Raw genomic sequence first — 25,935 nt, 5'->3', positions numbered from 1 at the left:
GGCTTAGTAGTCATGAGTTACATGAGATCACGTGGTGCAATATGAAGGGGCGTATACTATAACCCAGGAGTGGAGCGCATCACGTGACCCGCCGCACGACAGCTGCTTCCGGGTCACAGGTCATCTCTTCTTCCATCATGGCCGCCTCCATGTGCGACGTGTTCGCTTTTTGTACGGAGCCGGCCCGGCGGGCAGTGGAGATCCGCTTCATCAACAGCGGCAAGGTACGGCAGGGGGCGCCCTGGGGGCGGAGCCTGTATATGATGGGGCGGAAACCTCCAGCTGCCTAGTCATCAGCATCCCCCCCCCCCATACATATATACAGCTATATACACCGCCCGCGGGCCTCCGGGAGACCTTATAGAAGGGGCCCCTATTGTGGGGCCCCCTGTGTGTGCGGCCGGGCATTATCCTGCTGGAGGAACATGTCGCTGAGCTGTCATTATCGCTCGTACCATTACTAGGGGGGGGGCGACCATCCCACCAGCAGGGGGCAGTGTGAGGCTGAATGAAGACAATGTCCATCTAGTTCAGCCTGTTTATCCTCCTTGTTGATCCAGAGGAAGGCAAAAAAAAACCTGAGTTATTTAGCTCATTTGGAGGAAAAAAATTCCTTCCTGACTCCATATTGGCCGCCGTATTAATCCCTGGAGCGATGCTGGAGAGCAACAGCCCGCCGCTCCCCTAATGTCTATATCCTGTGATATCCTTCCACTTGATAAAGATGTCTTGTCCGCTCTCAACTCCTCTATGGATTTTGCCATCACCACTTCCTCAGGCAGACAGTTCCACAGTCTAACTGCTCTTACAGTAAAGAATCCCTTTCTGTGTTGGTGATGAAACCTGGTTTCCTCTAATCGTAGCGGATGTCCTCTTGTTACCGTCGTGGTCCTGGGTATAAACAGATCTTGGGAGAGATCCTTGTATTGTCCCCTCATGTACTTATACATGGTTATTTGGTCGCCCCTTAGCCGTCTTTTTTCCAGGGTAAATAGTCCCAATTTGGACAGCCTCTCTGGGTATTCCAGTCCCGTCATTCCATGTATTAGTTTAGTCGCTCTTCTTTGAATCCCCTCAAGCACTGTGACATCTTTCCTGAGCACCGGTGACCAGAACTGTACACAGTATTCCATGTGAGGTCTGACAAGTGCCTTATATAATGGAAGGATAATGTTCTCGTCCTTCGCCCCTATACCTCTTTTAATGCACCCCAAGACTTTATTTGCCTTTGCAGCGGCTGACTGGCATTGGTTACTCCAGTTTAGTCTATTATCCACTAATACCCCCAGATCCTTTTCCATATCACTTTTCCCTAGCAGTACCCCATTAAGTGTATATTAGTGACATCTGTTCCTCCTGCCCATGTGCATAGTCTTACATTTTTCAACATTGAACTTCATTTGCCATTTTCCTGCCCAAGCCCCCAGCTTATCTAGGTCCGTTTGTAGCCGCACATTGTCTTCCGTTCCATTAATTATATTGTATAATTTTGTGTCATCTGCAAATATTGATATTTTGCTGTGCAGCGCCTCTATCAGGTCATTGATAAATATGTTGAACAGAGTGGGGCCTAATACTGAACCCTGTGGCCCCCACTAGCGACGGTGACCCAATCAGAGTACGAACCATTTATTACTACCCTCTGCTTTCTATCTCGGAGCCAGTTCTTTACCCACTTACACACGTTTTCGCCCAGTCCGAGCTGCCTCATTTTGTATATCAGCCTATTATGTGGCACGGTGTCAAAGGCTTTAGAGAAGTCCAGATATACAAGATCAATAGATTCTCCCTGGTCCAGCCTAGAGCTTACTTCATCGTAGAAACTGATCAGATTTGTCTGACATGAGCGACCCTTCATGAATCCATGTTGGTGAGGAGTTATTCCCTTAATCTCCTTGAGGTACTCATCGATGGCGTCTCTCAGAATCCCCTCGAAAACTTTTCCCGTTACTGAAGTGAGACTTACTGGCCTGTAGTTACCAGGCTCACTTTTGGACCCCTTTTGTATATTGGAACTACATTGGTAGTGCACCAATCCACTGGTACAACCCCGGACTCTATAGTGTCCATAAATATAAGAAATAGCGGCCTAGCTCTCACATCACTTAGATCCCTTAGGACCCTTGGGTGTATTCCATCTGGAACCAGCGATTCATTTTTTCTTTTTTTTTTCCTCCCCCTCTTCAGCTGGCTCTGCACGTCCTCCTGTGTTAAGGCCCATTTACAGCAGCCAATGATCGCTAAAAAAGCCGCTAATCGCAATAGTTTTAGCAATAATCCTTGCATCTAAACACGCGCCCATTGTGCGCTTTTCGTGCAGTTAGCTGATTGTTAAATGCAGTCCAACCTAAAAATGACCCTGTGGTCTCATCAGCAGTTCTCCGGAGTGCTGATAGCATTACCGTATATACCGGCGTATAAGGCGACGGGGCGTATAAGACGACCCCCCAAATGTCACCTTATACGCCGGTATTCAGTGGAGAAAAAAAAAAAATTTTTATTACTCACCTCCCACGGCGTCCTGTCGCGCTCCGGCAGGATGTCGCTCGCTCCGGCAGGCTGTCGCTCGCTCCTCGTCCCCGCCGCAGCATAGCTTTCTGAATGCGGGGCTTGAAATCCCCGCTTCCAGAAAGCTAATACACACGCCGGCAGCCATGACATCATTGAATGGCTGTGATTGGCTAAGGCGCACGTGGCTTCAGCCAATCACACTATTCAATGACATCATTGAATGGGTGTGATTGCTAACACGTGCGCCTTCAGCCAATCACAGCCATTCAATGATGTCATTGAATAGTGTGATTGGCTGAAGCCACGTGTGCTTTAGCCAATCACAGCCATTCAATGCTGTCATGGCTGCCGGCGTGTGTATTAGCTTTCTGGAAGCGGGGATTTCAAGCCCCGCATTCAGAAAGCTATGCTGCGGCGGGGACGAGGAGCGAGCGACAGCCTGCCGGAGCGAGCGACATCCTGCCGGAGCGCGACAGAACGCCGTGGGAGGTGAGTAATAAATTTTTTTTTTTTTACACTTTTTTTTTTTTTGAATTACCGGCGTATAAGACGACCCCCGACTGCAGAGCAGATTTTTCGGGGTTCAAAAGTCGTCTTATACGCCGGTATATACGGTATTTCTGTGGAGAACAAAGGACCTGAGCGCAGATAAGACCCCTGGGGCTATTAACTGCATTCAGCTAAGGCTTCATTTGCATATATAATTGCTCCTAAGTAGCTACTTAATAGTTTATGCTAAATGATCGCTCAAAGCTGTCACTATGCTCTGAGCGATCTTCCGCCCGTGTGAACCAGCCTTTAGGATGCAACATTTAGTGGGGGGTGCATTTTATTCCCCTGCATCTCGTGTGACATTTCTTTTTTTAATCATGAATACACTTGAGAAAAACCTATATAATAGATTTACCCCCCCCCCCCATTGTCTACTATGATTTCCTTCCCCCCCTCCCCCCCATCGTCTACTATGATTCCCCCTGCATTATTTGTTAAAGGGCCAGCGCTCTCCCTGCAAATCCTTTTACTGTTAATATAGCTGAAGAATAGTTTTGGGTTGTTTTTGCTCTCTTTGGCGACCAGTCTTTCTGCCTCCTCCTTAGGCTGCCTGTCCACGGGCGTTTTTACATTGCGTTTCCCGCGGCAATAATTCGGCCGCAGGAAACGCAGTACACGTTTTTCATAGAGTTGCTATGGAAACACCGGCTTGTGTCCACGAGCAGAGAATCATAGCAATTCTGTACTCGCGGCCGGCAAATTGCAGCGTGCTGCGAATTACTGCGATTCTCCCCGGTCAGCTTATCTATCAGGCTCACCACAGAGATCCTTCTGCCGGCTCGTGCTCCCGGGCGGCGGCTCCCACGGTGGAGATCCGTCGCAGGATATCGCCACACCCGTGGACAGGGGCCTTAACTATTTTGATCTTCTCTTTACATATTTTCTTTTTTCCCTGTATGATTTTAGCGCTTCTTCGCTGCCTTCTTGTTTCAGTAGTTTAAACGCTTTTTTTTCGTTTATTGCCCCCCTTAGGCCCCCTGCCTGACTGCATAGGATTGCATTACAATACGCGATCCTATGCAGACGGCCGCCATTTGTCCGCGTGCATTTGCAAAACAAACCGCGGCACGCTCTATTCCTGTGTGGGTCTCGCAGAGCCCCGCACAGAAATGTCACCCCCGGCCGCTGGCTCTGCTCTGTGCATGCGCCGCCTGGCCGGCAGCTGGCACATCACAGAACCTGAGCCGCGGGAGCAGGTGAGCGCCGCACTGATTCCTGCAGAGGCTCCAGCCGGGTCTGCAGGCGGCCTTACTGTCTTGTCAAGCCATATTGGTTTCCTTTTACTTGTAGTTCTTTAGGATCCTTTTAAACTCCTCCCATTTGTCCTCTGTACTGATATTTTTGAGGATGTTGTCCCAATTAATGTTACCGATAGTAGCTCTAAGCTCATCAAATTTTGCTTTACTAAAGTTTAGTTTATTTGTCGCTCCCTGATAAGGCTTCCTATTGAATGCCATCTGGAAGTTGATTATATTGTGGTCACTGTTCCCCAAGTGCCCCTCAATCTGCACCCCCATGATTCTGTCTGGTTTGTTAGTTAGTACTAAGTCCAGAGTGGCGCTCCCTCTCGTTGGCTCCCGCACTAGTTGGGTGAAGTAATTAATTATCTTTAATTGTTCTCAAGAATTTATCACCCCTGTGAGATTTGCAAGTCTCGTTTTCCCATGTTATATCTGGATAATTAAAGTCCCCCATGATAATTACTTTGTTGCCTTTTGACACCTCTTCTATCTGCCTTAATAATAAGGGGTGACCAACTGTCATATGCCATGGCCTCAAGGCCATCACACCAGCAGGGGGCAGTGTGCTGCTCCACAGCAAAGGCAGGATTGAGGCGCTCACCTCAAGGTCTCCAGACAGGAACATGGTCATCGCCAGCGCCCAAACTAAACCTGGATTCATCACTGCAGACACCCAGTTCCCCTCCATAGCTCCAGTTCCATCATTCACGACACACTGCAAACGGAGGCGACACAAGGATCAGAGGCCAGACATACAGTGGGGACGACGGTGGGGGTCAGTCCTTCAGCCTGGAAATGGTTCCGACAGATACAGGGGTGTAACGATGGCGCCCCCTGTCTCTGGATGGTGGACAATGAAACAGTCGGATGATCACTCTCCTCTCTACTGGTGGTCTGTAGGGGGCGTCCTGAGCCTGGTCACCTTGTGTGACCTCACACATCCACTGGTCCCAACACCTCCTAACAGTCTGGTCAGATGCTCCTCTTTACTGGTGGTCTGTAGGGGGCGTCTTGAGCCCGGTGACTTTGTGTGACCTCACACATCTACTGGTCCCAACAACTCCTAACAGTCTGGTCAGAACGGCCGGTGGGGGACCAATTAGTCGATATGACAATCCAGCTTCTCACATCCCAATAATGCGCCCCCCTCTGGTAACGGGGTGAAATCTCTTCTGTGTGTCGTAGAGGCGTCTAGTGGTCAAGCTCTACACAAGCGGGAGAAGAGGTCACTACACACAAGGAGCCTCCGAGAGCTTCTTATAGGCCAAGGGGGGAACCAGTTTTAGGGCCTCCGGTGACAAGACCGTCCATCTAATCACCACAACTCATCATTACAGATCTGCTGAGATGGAGCCGCAGGACGGGATCTGCAGCAAAGCAACAACTTCTTCTGGGGGCGAGGAGGGGGGGGGGGGGGGGGGGGTTAATTTTTTACAAGGAGTGTAGATCTAATTGGGTATTTGTTTTGTCCCCCAATATATTATTTTTCCGGTCTCGTCGTGTTTTTCTCGCTCTCTCTGCCAACTTTCCCCTCCTTCTGCTCCCCCGCTCTTGTCTGCGCCACCCTTACACTACAGGCTGTATATATGTCTGCTCTCCAGCGGCTGGGTCTGTATGCAGCAGTCCCGGGAGGTGAGCCCGCTCCACACGTGGCCAGTGTCAGTTGTCTTGATAGCTGACACCCACTTGCGGCAGAGGGGATAAGTGTTCACGCTAGTCGGGGTTATTAACCTTTTAAATGCCCAATTACAGTTTGGGGTCCCTTTTAGGTTTGCCATGTCTGTCTGCCTATTAAGATGGGCCTGTGGCATGTCTTAACGCTGTGCCTGCAGAAATACCAGAAGAAAGGATGGTAAAAGCTTATTTATTTATCCCATAATTGTAATAAAACAATTAAAATAAAAAATGTACCCATTTCCCCCAAAATAAGCCTGGGTCTTGTATTAATGTTTGCTCCAAATGCTTTTACTTATTTCCCATGTTCAGCCGCATGTAGCTGTAACTGGGGTGTTGCTGGGGTGGGCTTAGGCCTCATGTCCACCGGGAAAATCAGGCCCGCTGCGGATATGGAAGGCGGACTTCTGCTGCGGATGAGCTTCAATTCCTTTTTTTTTTCATGCAGGAGATTCATTGATCCCTATGATCCGCACCTAAATGGAGCACGGCGCGTTTTTTTTCATGCGCATGAAATTTTTAAATCCCTTTAAAATCCCATCTGCGGCCATTTATCTACCCGCGGGGGTCAATGCATTCCAATGGGAAGTTTTAGGTGCGGATCACGCAGGCGGGTGATGCTGCGGATTTTACATTTATTTTTCCCGTGGACATGAGGTCTTATAGTCCAAGCATCCGGAGACCTCCTGCTGGTCTACTGTCCAGGGTGACGGGGGGGTTCGGTGCCGGCGCTTCTGTCCAGGGTAACGGGGGGGGGGGGGTTCGGTGCCGGCGCTTCTGTCCAGGGTGACGGGGGGTTCGGTGCCGGCGCTTCTGTCCAGGGTGACGGGGGGTTCGGTGCCGGCGCTTCTGTCCATGGTGATGGGGGGGGGGGGGGGGTCGGTGCCGGCGCTTCTGTCCAGGGTGACGGGGGGGGGGGGGGGGGGGTCGGTGCCGGCGCTTCTGTCCAGGGTGACGGGGGGGGGGTTCGGTGCCGTCGCTTCTGTCCAGGGTGACGGGGGGTTCGGTGCCGTCGCTTCTGTCCAGGGTGACGGGGGGTTCGGTGCCAGCGCTTCTGTCCAGGGTGACGGGGGGGGGGGGGGGTTCGGTGCCGGCGCTTCTGTCCAGGGTGACGGTGGGGGGGGGGGGTTCGGTGCCGTCGCTTCTGTCCAGGGTGACGGGGGGGGGGAGGGTTCGGTGCCGGCGCTTCTGTCCGGGGGGAGGGGGGGAGGGTTCGGTGCCGGCGCTTCTGTCCGGGGGGGGGGGGAGGGTTCGGTGTCGGCGCTTCTGTCCGGGGGGGGGGGGGGAGGGTTCGGTGCCGGCGCTTCTGTCCAGGGGGGGGGGGGGGTTCGGTGCCGTCGCTTCTGTCCAGGGTGACGGTGGGGGGGGGGGGGGGTTCGGTGCCGGCGCTTCTGTCCAGGGTGACGGTGGGGGGGGGGGGGGTTCGGTGCCGGCGCTTCTGTCCAGGGTGACGGTGGGGGGGGGGGGGGTTCGGTGCCGGCGCTTCTGTCCAGGGTGACGGTGGGGGGGGGGGGGGTTCGGTGGCGGCGCTTCTGTCCAGGGTGACGGGGGGGGGGGGTACGGTGCCGGCGCTTCTGTCCAGGGTGACGGGGGGGGGGGGGTACGGTCCAGGGTGACGGTGGGGGGGGGGGTTCGGTGGCGGCGCTTCTGTCCAGGGTGACGGGGGGGGGGGGGTTCGGTGCCGGCGCTTCTGTCCAGGGGGGGGGGGGTTCGGTGCCGGCGCTTCTGTCCAGGGTGACGGGGGGGGGGGGGGGGGGTTCGGTGCTGGCGCTTCTGTCCAGGGTGACGGGGGGGGGGTTCGGTGCCGGCGCTTCTGTCCAGGGTGACGGGGGGGGGTCGGTGCCGGCGCTTCTGTCCAGGGTGACGGGGGGGTTCGGTGCCGGCGCTTCTGTCCAGGGGCTTCTGTCCAGGGTGATGGGGGGGTTCGGTGCCGGCGCTTCTGTCCAGGGTGACGGTGGGGGGGGGGGTTCGGTGGCGGCGCTTCTGTCCAGGGTGACGGGGGGGGGGGGGGGTTCGGTGCCGCCGCTTCTGTCCAGGGGGGGGGGGGGGGGGTTCGGTGCCGGCGCTTCTGTCCAGGGTGACGGGGGGGGGGGGGGTTCGGTGCTGGCGCTTCTGTCCAGGGTGACGGGGGGGGGTTCGGTGCCGGCGCTTCTGTCCAGGGTGACGGGGGGGGGGGTCGGTGCCGGCGCTTCTGTCCAGGGTGACGGGGGGGTTCGGTGCCGGCGCTTCTGTCCAGGGGCTTCTGTCCAGGGTGATGGGGGGGTTCGGTGCCGGCGCTTCTGTCCAGGGTGACGGGGGGGGTTCGGTGCCGGCGCTTCTGTCCAGGGTGACGGGGGGTTCGATGCCGTCGCTCCCAGAACACTCCATGTTGCAAGGTTATTCCTTACTTGTCCTGCAGGGCGAATGCTGGCAGAAAAACTCAATGCCTGAATGATGTTTTCTCTCTCTTGGGTCCCCCCCCCCAGCGGGTTGCACTTGTCTCCCCCCTACCCAGGCAGCGTAATAAGGGGTCTCTTCCTGACTATTCCCTGTCCCTCGCTGTTATTTAGGGTCGCGGTCTGTTCGCCGCTCGGAGCATCCGGAAGGGAGATGTTATATTCCAGGAGAAGCCGCTGGTGTCGTCGCAGTTCCAGTGGAACGCACTGTACAGGTACCGAGGTGAGGATGTGCCACCGCCGCGCCCCCTGACTCTGCAGCGCCCCCATCCTGCTGGGGTTATGGATGGCCTCAACCACAATAAGGTTCTGATGGTTGGTCTCGTTCTCAGCCTGCGACCATTGCCTGCGGTCCCTGGAGACAGCGGAGGAGAACGCCCGGAGGCTTTCTGCGAATGTCCACGTCACCCTACCCTACCCAGAACTCTGCACGGTCCAGAATGGTCTCCACCAGCAGTGCCCGCAGTGCCAGGTGAGGAGCAGGAGGGGCACAGACCGGGCATGTGGGAGCCTGGTGAAGGATGTCAGACTCCTAACAGTACCGCTAAACCGGAGTTACTAATCATGGCTTCACCCTAAAAAAGCTGAGCTGTAGTGTAAAGCACAGAGAGGGCAAAGCAGTGAAGTTCTCCCATATATAGAGAGCGGATGCAGTCTGTCTGTAATAAAGGTCTATCCTGCACATTAAAAAGAGCTGAGGTGGCCACGGGTTGAGCTGTCGTTGGGGCGGGGCCACGGGTTGAGCTGTCGTTGGGGCGGGGCCACGGGTTAAGCTGTCGTTGGGGCGGGGCCACGGGTTGAGCTGTCGTTGGGGCGGGGCCACGGGTTGAGCTGTCGTTGGGGCGGGGCCACGGGTTGAGCTGTCGTTGGGGCGGGGCCACGGGTTGAGCTGTCGTTGGGGCGGGGCCACGGGTTGAGCTGTCGTTGGGGCGGGGCCACGGGTTGAGCTGTCGTTGGGGCGGGGCCACGGGTTGAGCTGTCGTTGGGGCGGGGCCACGGGTTGAGCTGTCGTTGGGGCGGGGCCACGGGTTGAGCTGTCGTTGGGGCGGGGCCACGGGTTGAGCTGTCGTTGGGGCGGGGCCACAGGTTGAGCTGTCGTTATGGTGGGGGGGGGCCACAGGATGAGCCGTCGGGGAAGGAGGTGCCCGCAGCATGAGCTGTCAGTAGGGCTGGTGGGCCACGGGATAAGTTCCCGTTCTGTACAGTGGGCAGCTGGCTTTGCCTTGTGACTTGACCAGGGTAGACTCACTGTGACAGAGAGCCAAGTCCTCTGCTGTGTGACAGTCTCCTTCTGTTTGCAGGTATCGTACTGCAGCGCAGAGTGTCTCCGAGCCGCCCGGGAACAATACCACCAGGTCCTGTGTCTGGGGTCCTCAAGGGACAACCCCTCGCACCCGCTCAACAAGCTGGAGGAAGCGTGGAGGTAAGAGCTGCGCCATCATGAGACCAGTCCTGACCATACAGCGTTCTGCTAGGCTGCCTCTCACCTGTAGGTGGCACTGTCCATCTATATACATGATCCGTTAGTCACCGACTAGTGGCGCTCTGAGTATATTACACCCCTCAGCAGGCTCACAGTCTCCATGCTGGGAGTTGTAGTTTCTTATCAGCTGAAGAGCCGGACTGCAGACTTGTAGTATAAAGTAATGGCCGACATGGAAGCCTAGAACCCCCTGGGAGTTGTATAATGCGGGGGATCCGCCTGCAGTAATGTTTCTTCTGTAATCCCCTCCAGGAACATGCATTACCCCCCGGAGACGGCCAGCATCATGCTCATGGCCAGGATGGTGGCGTCTGTGAAGCAGGTAGGTACACACACTGTAAGCCCAGCCTCCTGGTGTGATTATGCTCCTCTGGGGTTGGAGGGGTCGCCCCACAACATTGTTACCCCTTTCCACGGGGGTAGCTATTAGATTGGTGGGGTCTGACTACTGGGACCGCACTGATCCTGTGAATAGGGGTTACAAAGGTCCCATAAACAAAGCGCTTCACTGAGACCGCTGCAGATGGTCGGGTGCGTGAACCCATTCCTTATAGGGGAACGTCTCCCCCTTTATCTTGGGGCCCGACCACACTGTCGTCTGCACCATTTCATGTACGAAGTTATGAAGGGTGGCCCGGCCCAACCAGCCGGTCTCCGGACCCGAACTCTGTATTCCTGTATGATGCTCCGCGTTCAGGTACAGGGACCCACGATTAGGCCGGGACGCACTTCCGAACTTTGTACATTACAGTGTGGTCGGGCCCTAACATTGCAGTGGAGAAGGGGCCGCCTTACCTTCCCCAACACCTACCAATCTGAGAAGTGGCTATGGGCCTCTGTGGTATATGTATGGTATGTAGATGCCAGCCCTGACTGCACTTTAGGCTTATGGAACATGTGGGTTAGGGAGTAATCCCCCCGATCCCTGTTTATCCTGGTCACTGACTAGTAGCCACTACTATAAAGCATGCTAACCCGCTGTCCTCTCTATGGTGACTGCAGGCTAAGGACAAGGACTGGTGGATGCAGCTCTTCTCCCAGTTCTGTAGCAAAACAGCCAATGAAGAAGAGGAGATCGTCCACAAGCTCCTCGGAGACAAGTTTAAGGTGAGCGAAACGCGTGGAGGGTAGCGGTACAAGACCGTAGTATCTGCACTATGCACAGCTGGGGCTCCGTGCCAATGTCACTTCACCCTCCCCCATTTCTGTGATCCGGGGGCCTCCCATAATCTTCGCACCCCACTTCCTTCAGTACCCCAGAGCACGCAGTAACCACCCCATCCTGTAGTCACATCACATCTTGTGCTCCAATCGCAACCAAAGCCGCATTAACAATTCCTTTAGCTATCACTTGGGATAGCTCAGCCCGATTTGGCAAGATGCAGCTGTAAGGGCCTTAATGCACCGCTGCCTTGCATTGTGGGACGTGTAGCTTGTTCTTGACAGACCTGCTGTATGACCTGCGGTCTGCTGTGGTGCGGTGGAGGCTCTTGTAGACACTACATCTCCCACAACGCAATGAAGCATGAGGTTCTACACTAAAGGTGAGCAGCCTAGCATTACTCGGGCCCTTGAGTCTGTCTCGCCCCGTGATGCATGCAAGTGCTCTGTCTTCGGGCCCTTGTGTCTGTCTCGCCCCGTGATGTACACAGGCGCTCTGTCTTCGGGCCCTTGAGTCTGTCTCGCCCCGTGATGCATGCAGGTGCTCTGTCTTCAGGCCCTTGTGTCTGTCTCGCCCTATGATGCATGCAGGCGCTCTGTCTTCGGGCCCTTGTGTCTGTCTCACCCCATGATGCATGCAGGCGCTCTGCCTTCGGGCCCTTGTATCTGTCTCGTCCCGTGATGTACGCAGGCGCTCTGTCTTTGGGCCCTTGTGTCTGTCTCGCCCTATGATGCATGCAGGCGCTCTGTCTTCGGGCCCTTGTGTCTGTCTCGCCCCGTGATGTACACAGGCGCTCTGTCTTCGGGCCCTTGAGTCTGTCTCGCCCCGTGATGCATGCAGGCGCTCTGTCTTCAGGCCCTTGTGTCTGTCTCACCCCATGATGCATGCAGGCGCTCTGTCTTCGGGCCCTTGTGCCTGTCTCGTCCCGTGATGTACACAGGCGTTCTGTCTTCGGGCCCTTGTGCCTGTCTCTCCCCGTGATGCATGCAGGCGCTCTGTCTTCGGGCCCTTGTGTCTGTTTCGCCCCGTGATGCATGCAGGCGCTCTGTCTTCGGGCCCTTGTGTCTGTCTCGTCCCGTGATGTACGCAGGCGTTCTGTCTTCGGGCCCTTGTGCCTGTCTCTCCCCGTGATGCATGCAGGCGCTCTGTCTTCGGGCCCTTGTGTCTGTCTCGTCCCGTGATGTACGCAGGCGTTCTGTCTTCGGGCCCTTGTGCCTTTCTCTCCCCGTGATGCATGCAGGCGCTCTGTCTTCGGGCCCTTGTGTCTGTCTCGTCCCGTGATGTACGCAGGCGTTCTGTCTTCGGGCCCTTGTGCCTGTCTCTCCCCGTGATGCATGCAGGCGCTCTGTCTTCGGGCCCTTGTGTCTGTCTCGCCCCGTGATGCATGCAGGTGCTCTGTCTTCGGGCCCTTGTGTCTGTCTCGCCCCGTGATGCATGCAGGCGCTCTGTCTTCGGGCCCTTGTGTCTGTCTCGCCCCGTGATGCATGCAGGCGCTCTGTCTTCGGGCCCTTGTGTCTGTCTCGTCCCGTGATGTACGCAGGCGCTCTGTCTTCGGGCCCTTGTGCCTGTCTCTCCCCGTGATGCATGCAGGCGCTCTGTCTTCGGGCCCTTGTGTCTGTCTCGTCCCGTGATGTACGCAGGCGTTCTGTCTTCGGGCCCTTGTGTCTGTCTCGCCCCGTGATGCATGCAGGCGCTCTGTCTTCGGGCCCTTGTGTCTGTCTCTCCCCGTGATGCATGCAGGCGTTCTGTCTTCGGGCCCTTGTGTCTGTCTCGCCCCGTGATGCATGCAGGCGCTCTGTCTTCGGGCCCTTGTGTCTGTCTCGTCCCGTGATGTACGCAGGCGCTCTGTCTTCGGGCCCTTGTGCCTGTCTCTCCCCGTGATGCATGCAGGCGCTCTGTCTTCGGGCCCTTGTGTCTGTCTCGTCCCGTGATGTACGCAGGCGTTCTGTCTTCGGGCCCTTGTGTCTGTCTCGTCCCGTGATGTACGCAGGCGCTCTGTCTTCGGGCCCTTGTGTCTGTCTCGCCCCGTGATGCATGCAGGCGCTCTGTCTTCGGGCCCTTGTGTCTGTCTCGTCCCGTGATGTACGCAGGCGCTCTGTCTTCGGGCCCTTGTGTCTGTCTCTCCCCGTGATGCATGCAGGCGCTCTGTCTTCCAGGGGCAGCTGGATCACCTGCGCCGCCTTTTCGTGGAGGCTTTGCACGAGGAGCGAGTCAGCCGGGTAAGATGTCTCCACTATAAAGGGAAGAATGAGACCTCTCCCCATCAGCCCAATTGTTACAGGGGCCGCCACTAACACAGCTGTATTTCTCTGGCAGTGGTTTACCCCGGATGGCTTCCGCTCTCTCTTTGCACTCGTTGGGACCAACGGGCAAGGGATTGGCACCAGGTGAGTGCTGAGTTTGTGGTGAGGTCCCCACAGTGGGCATCAGAGTAGTAGCGCCGGTGTCGTGTCATTGCAGCTCGCTGAGTCAGTGGGTTCATGCATGTGATGCCCTGGAGCTGCCGGCGAAGGAGAGGGAGCAGCTGGATGCCGTGATAGACCAGCTGTACAAGGACATAGAGAAAGGTGAGGAGGGGCTATGCTGTTATACAATGGCTGCCGGCGGTATATATCTATATCATTGGTCACCTCTCTTCTCTGCAGAGACCGGGGAGTTCCTGAACTGTGAAGGCTCCGGGCTGTACATGCTGCAGAGCTGCTGTGAGTACCCACAGACACTGCTTATTACACACCACAACCTCTAATAACCCATTCTATCCCCCCGCAGGTAACCACAGCTGTGTGCCCAACGCCGAGGCTTCGTTCCCCGACAACAACTGTATGCTGCATCTGATTGCTGTGGAGGACATCCAGCCGGGGGAGGTAAGTACTTGGGACCTGGTCACTTATAGTATGTACATTACTTGTCTCAAGTTACATGCTGTATTATACTCCAGACCTGCACTCATTATTCTGCTGGTGGAGTCACTATGTACATACATTACTTATCCTGTACTACTCCTGAGTTACATCCGGTATTATACTCCAGAGCTGCACTCACTATTCTGCTGGTGGACTCACTATGTACATACATTACTTATCCTGTACTGCTCCTGAGTTACATCCTGTATTATGCTTCAGAGCTGCACTCACTATTCTGCTGGTGGAGTCACTGTGTACTTAAATTACTTATCCTGTGCTGATCGTGAGTTACATCCTGTATTATCCTCCAGAGCTGCACTCCCTATTCTGCTGGTGGAGTCACTGTGTACATACATTACTTATCCTGTACTGATCCTGGGTTACATCCTGTATTATACTCCAGAGCTGCACTCACTATTCTGCTGGTGGAGTCACTGTATACATACATTACTTATCCTGTACTGACCCTGAGTTACATCCTGTATTATACTCCAGAGCTGCACTCACTATTCTGCTGGTGGAGTCACTGTGTACATACATTACTTATCCTGTACTGCTCCTGAGTTACATCCTGTATTATACTCCAGAGCTGCACTCACTATTCTGCTGGTGGAGTCACTGTGTACATACATTACTTATCCTGTACTGATCCTGAGTTACATGCTGTATTATACTCCAGAGCTGCACTCACTAGTCTGCTGCTGGAGTCACTGTGTACATACATTACTTATCCTGTACTGATCCTGAGTTACATCCTGTATTATACTCCAGAGCTGCACTCACTATTCTGCTGGTGGAGTCACTGTGTACATACATTACTTATCCTGTACTGATCCTGAGTTACATGCTGTATTATACTCCAGAGCTGCACTCACTATTCTGCTGCTGGAGTCACTGTGTACATACATTACTTATCCTGTACTGACCCTGAGTTACATCCTGTATTATACTCCAGAGCTGCACTCACTATTCTGCTGGTGGAGTCACTGTGTACATACATTACTTATCCTGTACTGCTCCTGAGTTACATCCTGTATTATACTCCAGAGCTGCACTCACTATTCTGCTGCTGGAGTCACTGTGTACATACATTACTTATCCTGTACTGATCCTGAGTCACATCCTGTATTATACTCCAGAGCTGCACTCACTATCCTGCTGGTGGAGTCACTGTGTACATACATAACTTATCCTGTACTGCTCCTGAGTTACATCCAGTATTATACTCCAGAGCTGCACTCACTATTCTGCTGGTGGAGTCACTGTATACATACATTACTTATCCTGTACTGATCCTGAGTCACATCCTGTAGATCTTTTTATTATAAAAGTGAAAAACGTAACAATTAGAGATGAGCGAACGTACTCGTCCGAGCTTAATGCTCGGGCGAATATTAGGGTGTTCGGGATGTTCGTTATTCGTAACGAACACCACACAATGTTCGGATGTTCGGGTTACTTTAACTTTCTTCCCTGAGAAATCTTTTCTATATGCGCTCAATGGGGCCGGCGGCAGCAGCGCCAACCCCATTGAGAACATATAGAAGACAAATCGTTCTTCTCTGCCATAGCTGTAACAGCTGTGACAGAGAAGAACGATGTTTGCCCATTGAATTCAATGGAACCGGCAATACAGCCGACTCCACTGAATGCAATGGGCTGCCGGCGATCGCGGGATGAATTGTCGGAAAGGGGTTAAATATATAAGCCCTTCCCTGCAATTCATCCAGAAATGTGTAAAAATAAAAAATATATATATACTCACCTGGTGCCCGCAGACGGAGTTCAGCGCGGCAGGCTGCAGTTCTCCTGAACTGCTCTGAACAGCTGTGAGTAGTATTCAGCAGCCGGGGATTTAAAATCCCCGCCTGCTGAATAAGATGCCTCTGATTGGTCACATGAATTCATGAATGGGTGTGAGTGAGGGCTGGCCTCTGATTGGTCAGGCTGTGACCAATCAGAGGCATCTTATTCAGCAGGCGGGGATTTTAAATCCCCGGCTGCTGAATACTACTCACAGCTGTTCAGAGCAGTTCAGGAGAACTGCAGCCTGCTGCGCTGAACTCCGTCTGCGGGCACCAGGTGAGTATATATATATTTTTTATTTTTACACATTTCTGGATGAATTGCAGGAAAGGGCTTATATATTTAACCCCTTTCCGACAATTCATCCCGCGATCGCCGGCAGCCCATTGCATTCAGTGGAGTCGGCTGTATTGACGGCTCCACTGAATTCAATGGGCTAACATCGTACCTATCCGTTGCTGTGTCGTTCCCATCATTTTCTTGAATTGCCAAGATTTTCACACATGAAAACCTTAGCGAGCATCGGCGAAATACAAAAATGTTCCGGTCGCCCATTGACTTCAATGGGGTTCGTTATTCGAAACGAACACCCGAACATCGCGGGAAGTTCGTTTCGAATAACGCGAACCCGAACATTTTGGTGTTCGCTCATCTTTAGTAACAATAAACAGAACATAAATATCGCTCACTTGGCATAAGACATAAACATAAAACAAAAACATATTATCACTTGTGTTATCTGTACTTTGCCTTACTGCAGGACAAAGGGGACAAAAGCCAAAAGGTCCATCTGGTCCAAACAATACACACCGCACACTACACCAACCTGCACTCCAAAACTACACTCACTCATCCTCACCAATACATATACGCTACATACTACATATAACAATAAACCCACATGTAAGAAAACATCCCTAACTCACAGGATCCAGCCGGATCCAAAAAAGGAAGAAAGAAAACGACTAATAACCGAAGCAATTATATAATAACAATAATGCAAACAACAATAACAAAAGTAACAATAATAAGAAGAACAACACCCCAATCCTTTTTTTTTTTTTTTTTTAATGCCCACCACCTAAAGAATAAAACCTTACATAATCCTAAACTAACCCTATACCCAGACCAAACCACCACACACCCCACACAACCCCCTACGGTGCAGCCTGGGAGCCACTCCTGCATCCCAAGTCCGTGCTCAATGTCTATGTCCAGGACGAGCCAAGCTGCACCTCATACACACACCCTGCCCGCCGCAGCCTGAGGGCCACGCCCGCACCAACAGTCCGTGCCCAATGTTCATTGTCCGGGACGTGTCAAGCTACGGCTGAGGCATAAATCCCCCCCCTCCCCCCAATAAGCCCCCACCCAACCTATCTATAACCCCTAACCCTATATAAAAAACAAAACACATAACATCTCTTTATACTACATAACTACAAACCAACACTACATATTAATACCCGAAAGCCTAAGGTTCAGTTACCTGCAGCCGTACATACTTCATCTCTGACCGAAAACAAAAACTCTACTAGTGTCACACTCAGCCCTCCACCAGGACTGGATATGATAAGCCGGGCACCGACCAAATAGAGAAACACTATCCCTATAGTTAATCTGTCCCTACAATGTCCCTACTCCTTCCCTAAAACTTACCCTCAGAGAAACTGTCCCTACCTCTCCCTATTCTGTCCCTAAAAAGACCCTAACAATAAGAAGACTGTCCCTAACGAAAGACAAACCCTCTCCATAGGAGAGAGGCCTTAGTCGTGCCCAAACTCTAATAATCCAGAGAGCGCACCTTCACCAGGTCACCCAGGATGTTTCTATTCACCTCATCCGCGGGGAGGATTTTCTCTTCCGTCGAAACTAGACACCGTGCATTCCAAATGTGAAACCTGACCACTAGGCTGACTAAGAATAAAGTGCACCGGTCCCTACCACCAAGGTCCCTGAATGCCCCATAGACCCATTCCGCATACGAGAGGCGTGCCAACCTGGGCCAACCAATGAAGGCTCCCACCCGATTGTACACCTCTGTATTAAAGGGACACTGAAGCAGGAAATGCTCCATGCTTTCCAGCACATCGCTGCACTCCTGGCGAGGACAACCCCTATCCACCAGCGGCCTGCTCTTCAAGTTGCCCCTTACATAAAGTCTCCCGTGGAAACAGCGCCAAGTCAAGTCCCAAAACTTCAAGGGGATCCTGGCAGAATTCAATAAACGTAACCCTCCCTCCAGATCCCGACTTGGGCAGTCCTTGAGCGCCAGGGGCTTCTGGAAATGGGTCAACAGAACCCTCTTATCGAGGAGTTTCCTCGACAGAGTCCTGATCTCCCACATCCCCAGACCCCACCGACGTATCATCTTCAGAACCACGGTAGCGTAAGCCGGAAGATGCCCGTGCAGCGTGCGAAGATCCTTCACTCGCCCTCCAGTCTCCCATTCCTGGAAGAAAGGCCGAAGCCATCCCCAACAGGAGAATACCCACGGAGGAGCCCTCTCTTGCCAGAGGTTGCCTATGTTGTTCTTAACAAAGGTGTTTACAAGAAACACCACGGGGTTGACCATAGACAACCCCCCTAGTCTCCTCGTGCGATATGTGACATCTCTCCTAATTAGATTCAACCTGTTCCCCCACAACATTAGGAAGAACAGGTTGTAGACCCGGGTCCAGAGAGGCTCTGGGAAAATGCATACGCTGCCCAGGTAGATGAATAAAGGGAGCAGGTATGTTTTGATCAGGTTAACCCTTTCCCGAAGGGTCAAAGACCAACCCTTCCACTGGGCCACCTTCTGAGTGGCACCATCGAGCCTGACCACCCAATTTTGCATGGGGTAATCTCCCCGGCCAAATTTGATGCCGAGAACTTTAGCCGAGTCCTGGGGCACTGCAAGGGTGTCTGGGAGACCAAATCTAGGATCTCCCCTTCCTAACCAGAGACTTTCCCACTTATCCCAGTTGATGCCGGACCCGGATGCTTCCGAGTAGCGATCCACCTCTGCCATCACGTACTCTGCCTCCCCCCTCGAGGACACAAAGACAGTGACGTCATCAGCGTATGCTGCCACCCTAAGGGTGGCTTCCGGCACCGCCCGATCCATCCCGACCCCCGCCATAGGCCCACCATCAATCCTCCTAAGGAAGGGATCAATGGCAAACACGTACAGCAAGGGGCTCAGAGGACAACCCTGACGGACGCCAGACCCAACCTCAAATGGGTGGCCAACCCAACCGTTCACTAGCGGGAAAGTCTCAGCCCCCGCATACAATGTCCTGAGCCAATTGACAAACCCCACCGGCAGGCCATATCTCAGAAGAACAGACCAGAGGTACTCGTGATTAACCCGATCAAACGCTTTGGCCTGATCCAAGGACAGCAGGTACCCCTCCCAGTGACCAGCCCTACCCTGCTCCACTTCCTCCCGGACACCTAGAACAGCACTAAAGGTGCTACGGCCTGGAACAGAGCAATGCTGGGCGCCCGAGAGGAGCCGGGGTGCAAACTTGACCAGCCGATTAAACAGCACTTTTGCCAGAACCTTCCTGTCTGTATTGAGAAGCGCTATGGGACGCCAGTTCTCAATATGGCTCGAGTCTTTACCCTTTGACAGAAGGATCAAAGCCGACCTCCTCATTGCCCTAGGCAGAGTGCCCGAGGAAAGACACACATTGAAAACCTCAGTCAAGAGGGGACTCAAGAGGTCCTTAAAGGTTTTATAGTACTCATAGTACTCAGATGTTAAGCCATCTGGTCCTGGCGATTTTTTTTTTTTGAGCGCAAGCCCATCAATCGCCAGTTTAACTTCCTCTATGTTGATCTCCTCTGTCAGAACATTAAGGGAGATGTCATCCCCTGGCTCAGGAACAGCTTCAGCCAGGAAAGCCGACATCACATCTTGATCTAGATCCCTCTTTCTCAAAAGGTGCGAGTAGAAGGATCTGATGACTTACAGAATCCCTGATCTGGACCTGTTCAGAGATCCCATACCATCGATCAGTCCAGTGACAACTTTACGATTCACTGACATCTTGCAGTTTCTGTAGGGGTCGGGCGAGTGGTACTTCCCGAAGTCCCTCTCAAAAACCAAAGATGCGTGCCTATTATACTGGCACCCCTTGAGCAAAGACTTCACTCTGGAGATATCCTCTCGGCTACCTCCAGTCGAGACGAGATGTTCGAGTTTCCTCCTCAGGCCCTGATAAAGACGGTACTTACTCAGGCTCCTGAGGCTAGAGAGCTGGCGGAAGAACCTCGCCGCCCTGATCTTGAGCATCTCCCACCACTCTGACTTACTGCTACAAAGATCCAGTAATGGTACCTGGCTCTGCAGAAAATCCTCAAAGGACTGTCTTATCTCTGCTTCCTCCAGGAGTGATGAATTCAGCCTCCATAAGCCTCTACCCATCCGGGGGGTCTCTGCAACATTCAGGGAAAACAAAATCAGACAATGGTCGGAGAACTCCACCTCAACAACAGATACTGGTGAAGAGATGGCTTCCTCCTTCAAATAAAACCTATCTATTCTAGACCTGCACTCGCCTCTATAATAGGTGAAACCCGCGTGGCCTGGAGTGTGCCGGATGTGGACATCCACCAGGCGAGCTTCGCTAGCTATGCTATTAAGCGTGACGCTATCATAAGTCAGCTTGCCTAGGGAGCCTCCCCGGTCACGGGTCCTTGTGACTGCGTTAAAGTCACCCCCAAAGATCACCTGCCGACTGGTCAAAAGGTACGGCTTGATCCTCATAAAGAGATCCTCGCGGTCCCGCTTGGTTTGGTGATAGTAGATGTTGATTAGCCGAAGCTCTTGTCCCTTCATGAGAACATCCAGGATCAGGCACCTCCCTATTTCTAACTCAATAACCCGTCGGCATTCAACCGCTGCGGTAAAAAGTACCGCCACTCCGCTATATGGCTCGGCCACAAGAGACCAGTAAGATGGACCAGACCTCCATTCCCTCCTTGCCTTATGCACAGCTGCCAAATTTGGCAGCCTGGTCTCTTGCAAAAACAAAATGTCGGCTTCAACGCGGCCGAGAAAATCAAAGGCCTCGAATCTAGCCATATCCGATTTAATGCTGGCAACATTAATGGATGCAAGCGTCAACGGAGCGGGTGCCGCCATCATTGGTGATTGAGTTAGATGGCTTTCTTCTTCCCACCCCCCTTCTCATCAGGGTCTGAGGATGACCCCTTGCCACGTTTCTTGGACACTGAAAGGTCCATGGCAAGGGGCTCCTCAACCTCGTCCTCCTTGCCACTGGGCTCTGGGCCAGCCCTCCCACTGGAGGTCACCAAACCCCCACAAGAGGAAGGCTTAGCACCCCCTGTTGGCCCCACGCTTGTCCTAGGCACCTCTCCCTCTGCCTCCTCCGAGGACGAGAGAGCTTGGTACCTGTTGGAGAGCCCAACAAGAGGAGAGTTTGGATTGCCTTCCCGCACCTGGCCCCCTGCAGGGGAAGATTTCCCTTCCCTTTTTTTCATTTTTTTGGAGCCCTGCTTGCGCTTTTTCTTTTGCCACTCATCCTTGCCCTCACCCACACTTTCATAGTGGGAAGAATCTGAATAAGTGGCATCCTCTTCCCTTTGGATCCTCCTGACCTCCTCATCCAGCTCCCTGTCCCCTGGAGCCTCAGCCACATGATTTGTGTCGGGAGCAGGGGCCAGCATTTACCCACCTGCCACCTGGGTTTCCACCAGCTCCCTGCCCCTTCCGCGCTTCTCTTGGCGCCTTAGCTTGGCTGCCCCAGCATGTTTATTCTTCCTTGGCTCCTGGGCTCCATCGCCTCTGCTGGTCCCCTTCCCTGCAGAAGCAACCTCATGGCTCTCCTCCGCTGGGGCCCTGACCGCATTGGCAAAAGAGCGTGGACAGCGACTGAATGGGTGACCGAGGTCACCACACAGGTGACGCCTAATCTCTGTACAAGATGCCGCAAGATGACCTACGTCGCCACACAGAGCGCACTTGATGACTTTACAGGCGGCACTCAAATGTGTGGGGTCGCCGCACTTGTGACAGAGCTTCGGCTGCCCCTGGTAGAAGGCCAAGAAACGATCCCTGCCAAGGAAGGCCGCGGATGGTATGTGGGCCACCGAATTCCCTGAACGCTTAAGTTTCACCATAAACGTCCAGGCTCCGGACCAGATGCCGTGTTCGTCCCGGTTCTTATTGGGCATGTCTACCACCTCTCCGTACCGACTTATCCAAGTCATGATATCGTAACAAGAGAGGGACTCGTTACGAGTCAAAATGGTCACTCTCTTGACTCCAGTCTGGCGGGTTACCACTTGTGCAGCAAAACCGCGCCAGCCGGGCTCGTCCTTCATCAACTCGTAGTTCCCCCAAAAGAGCTCGAGGCCCTCTGGGCGAACAAAGCTGATGTCGAACTCAGACGTGCCGTAAGGATGGATCAGGGCATAGATGTCATTCGCCCTGAACCCCATCTTCAGCAGCAGCTCTACCACCTTACTCCTGGATGGGCACGCATCATCGCCTCTCCACTGAAGACGGGCAACATTCCTACGGCCAAGGTCCTGCCCGGTTGTTGGCAGGGACCATACGGTCTCCCCCCTTTGCTCTCGGAAGGCACCGAGTCCATGTCTCTCTATCCATAGAGACAAATCCACTACTCTACCCCCTACATTCATCGAGCTCTCCCCCCTCCTTAAGGCCTCCAGGAGGCGCTGCTGCAAAACGCCGTCCCCAGAGCCCAAAGACAAGGAGGACGCCTCTCCTCTCCCTCCAGCGGCGACACTGGCATAACTTTTACCAGATGTTGTCGCCGCTGGAGGGGCGACTGGATCCTGACCGACCCCCTGACTACCCTCCGAAGCCCCACCCACCTGTACACAAGATGACATACTACCCAGGGAATCGGGGACACCTGGAGTTCCCTGGGTCCCCACAGGAGCAGGGGCAGCAGGGACAGGGGCAACAGGGGTACCAACAGCCGCATTCGTTATCACACTTACATCTCTATTAGCTGCTGGACCAGGACCCATTTTACCTTTACCCTTATCTTGCCCTTTCTGCCCAGAGGGCAAGTCCATGGCACCTCCGGTGGGTGGCAGAAGATGCACACCAGCAGCTTCCGTGTCTGGCCTTTCAACACTTTTCTTGGTTTTGGTGGCTGTAGCTCCACCCACCTTAGCCACTCTGGGAGTTGTAGTTCCTCCAACTTTACTTCGCACAACAGGCGGATGCTTACCATGGGTGGGAGGATCGGAAGACCCAGCCACCACCCACTGCGCCCCCTCTGCACCTGAAAGACGCTTTAGGGACACGGGGGACAGCTAGGCCACCACCGGTGGGACCTGGCGCCGGATCACGCCCCCCTCCCACTGGGACGTGACCAACAGCGCCAGCACCTCTGGACTGGCCACGACGCTTCACTTTCCCAATGCTCTTCTCCATCTCCTTTACTCCTCCATTCTCACTACTAGCACAAGCGGGCTTGGAGCTTTGGGCCGCATTAACCCTCTCTTCCCCAGTCCCCTGCAGCGGACCCACCACAGAGCCCGGGACTAGGAGCTCAGGGTTACCACCCTGGTCCGACTTTGCAGCCAAACCAGAGTGCTTGGTGACATAAATAAATTTCTCCTGCATATATGGTTTTTCCTTTTTCCTCTTCTTCTTGCTTGATGTTTCTGGGGGCAAATCTTTTCCGAAATAGCAAGACTGCAGTCTCTCTGGGGACTCCTGCAGCTGAATCTGCCGCATTATCAGCGCCCCCTCTCCACTGCTGCTGCAGCTGTCGTCAGTGTCCTCCAGGTCAGATTCACCCGACGTGGGGGGCAGGCTCACCTGTTCAGCTGGGATGCTGGGCCCAGTAGTCCCACCTGGAAGTGACAATTGCTGCTCATCAGAACACCCAGCTCGCCCATCCTGAGCACCATCCGATTCTCCTGAGCTGCTGCTTGAGCGCCTGGCAGAGCGCTCTTTAATGCCACCGCTGCTCACTGATGCCATTTTGCCGAACCTTTCATCATTCAAGAGCTTCTCTTTGAAAGGCCCACTTGCTTGCAGGATCCTTTCCCTTTCTTCTTCATAGAACTCAATAGCCTCCTCACAGGCTTCAATCTGCCGTGATATGGCCAATCTCCTGGTGCGGGATCTGGCCCGCTCTGCATCACAGCGGGCAGCATGCAGCTCCTGCCTGTATTTATTAAGCTGCCTCCCGACATGTCCATAGTCCTTCATGTGCTTGGCAATATGGGTTGCCACATCCGTCACTGACTCGCCCTCCCTGCGATCAGCCCAACTTGCCTGTTTACGCTGTTTTGCAGCATGATCCTCCACTCTCTTCCTCTGGCTCAGAGTCCTCTTGGGCTCCTCTAGGGGAGTCAGGGTGACGTTGCTGCCACTCTGACCAGATGTTCTCCCCTCCTGGGGTGCAGTCCTCCCTCCCCCCGACCGAAGCCGGAGGGAGGAGGTCTGGGACTCCATGGCTGGAGCAAGCCCAGCACCTGTAGCCTTTGCTGGGTAGGTGTTTCTCCAACTGGTGACCACACCCTGGATCTTGCAGAGCTCTCAACCACCCAACCTTCTCCAGAGATGCACTCACTATTCTTTCTGGTGGAGTCACTGTGTACATACATTACTTATCCTGAGTTACATCCTGTATTATACTCCAGAGCTGAACTCACTATTCTGCTGGTGGAGTCACTGTGTACATACATTACTTATCCTGTACTGATCCTGAGTTACATCCTGTGATATACCCCAGAGCTGCACTCACTATTCTGCTGGTGGAGTCACTGTGTACATACATTACTTATCCTGTACTGCCCCTGAGTTACATCCTGTATTATATTCCAGAGCTGCACTCACTATTCTGCTGGTGGAGTCACTGTGTACATACATTACTTATCCTGTACTGCCCCTGAGTTACATCCTGTATTATACTCCAGAGCTGCACTCACTATTCTGCTGGTGGACTCACTGTGTACATTACTTATCCTATATTGCTCCTGAGTTACATCCTGTATTATACTGCAGAGCTGCACTCACTATTCTGCTGGTGGAGTCACTGTATACATACATTACTTATCCTGTACCGATCCTGAGTTACATCCTCTATTATACTCCAGAGCTGCACTCACTATTCTTTCTGGTGGAGTCACTGTGCACATACATTACTTGTCCTGTATTATACTCCAGAGCTGCACTTACTATTCTGCTGGTGGAGTCACTGTGTACAGACATTACTTATCCTGTACTGCTCCTGAGTTACATCCTGTATTATACTCCAGAGCTGCACTCACTATTCTGCAGCACCATGTGATCGCTCCTTACCTCTTCTGCTTCCTCAGGAGATCTGCATTAGCTATCTGGACTGCTGCCAGCGTGAGCGGAGCCGCCACAGCCGGCACAAGACCCTCAGGTGGGTGACAGGAGCTTCTGCATTTCCCTTCGACCCCTTCAGCCCCCGAGATTTGCAGAGCGCCTCCAATCCAGCTTCTCCTTGTGGTCAGCCATATTATCTCTTATGGGGCATCTTGGCTTATCCCCTACAAGTCTCGTTCCTACAACGAGGGAGACACTACAAGTCTCAGCATGCTGTAACTCAACCCAGTAAACTGCTACCTATCTACAGAGCACGTTCTTCATACATGTGACTATTTCAAGAACACCTGTGATAGGTGGATAATGACCCCTCAGCATGCTGGGCGATGTAGTTCAGCGATGACCTCATGGTGGGAGGAGCATGCATATATTATAAACTTTGCTTCCTAACGGCATCCGCTCTTCTTCCAGGGAGAACTATCTTTTTGTCTGCACCTGTCCTAAGTGCCTATCGCAGTCTGAGGACCCCGACTTGACTTCCGATGATGAGGAAGAGGATGATGCGGAGCTGGAGGATGAGATGACAGACGTGTGATTCCAGCGGCCTCCACCAGGAGAAGCCCCGCCCACCCTCAGCCCGCCACAGTCCAGCACTTGAATTGGCTTTGCCTGTTGCCCCTGTTCACATTTTGCCACTAAACTTTTATACATGAACTCCTCCCCAGTACAGCCCCTGGTTGTACGGCCCAGCCCCCGAGGGGCTGCATGGACTCCTCCCCGGTATCTCTTCTCATTCCTACTGGTCACTTGTGATAACCATTTTATAGGATTGGCATATGAGACATAAATTATTTATATACAGCTCTCCGGCAA

General features: G+C 53.5%; 1 protein-coding gene across 1 annotated transcript; it reads left to right on the top strand.

Moving 5' to 3' along the window:
- Positions 1-84: 84 nt before the first annotated feature.
- SMYD5 (SMYD family member 5) lies at positions 85-25,935 on the top strand. Its single transcript, XM_066572882.1, has 13 exons — positions 85-224; positions 8,528-8,636; positions 8,746-8,885; positions 9,715-9,836; positions 10,149-10,218; positions 10,899-11,003; positions 13,215-13,277; positions 13,375-13,445; positions 13,519-13,625; positions 13,704-13,760; positions 13,828-13,922; positions 25,089-25,159; positions 25,534-25,935. The coding sequence occupies exons 1-13, from the start codon at positions 138-140 to the stop codon at positions 25,655-25,657; spliced, it is 1,221 nt and encodes a 406-aa protein (XP_066428979.1). The 5' UTR covers positions 85-137; the 3' UTR covers positions 25,658-25,935.

Source organism: Eleutherodactylus coqui, chromosome 7 (genome assembly GCF_035609145.1).
Source record: "Eleutherodactylus coqui strain aEleCoq1 chromosome 7, aEleCoq1.hap1, whole genome shotgun sequence".
Lineage (NCBI taxonomy): Eukaryota > Metazoa > Chordata > Amphibia > Anura > Eleutherodactylidae > Eleutherodactylus > Eleutherodactylus coqui.
This window is presented reverse-complemented; position numbering and strand designations above follow the sequence as displayed.

Excerpts from the sequence above, each read along its gene's own strand:
- SMYD5 (XM_066572882.1), top strand. The coding sequence starts at position 138 with ATGGCCGCCTCCATGTGCGACGTGTTCGCTTTTTGTACGGAGCCGGCC. Across the intron at positions 13,278-13,374 it reads ACGAGGAGCGAGTCAGCCGG|TGGTTTACCCCGGATGGCTT; the intron begins GTAAGATGTCTC and ends TTTCTCTGGCAG. Across the intron at positions 13,761-13,827 it reads GTACATGCTGCAGAGCTGCT|GTAACCACAGCTGTGTGCCC; the intron begins GTGAGTACCCAC and ends ATCCCCCCGCAG.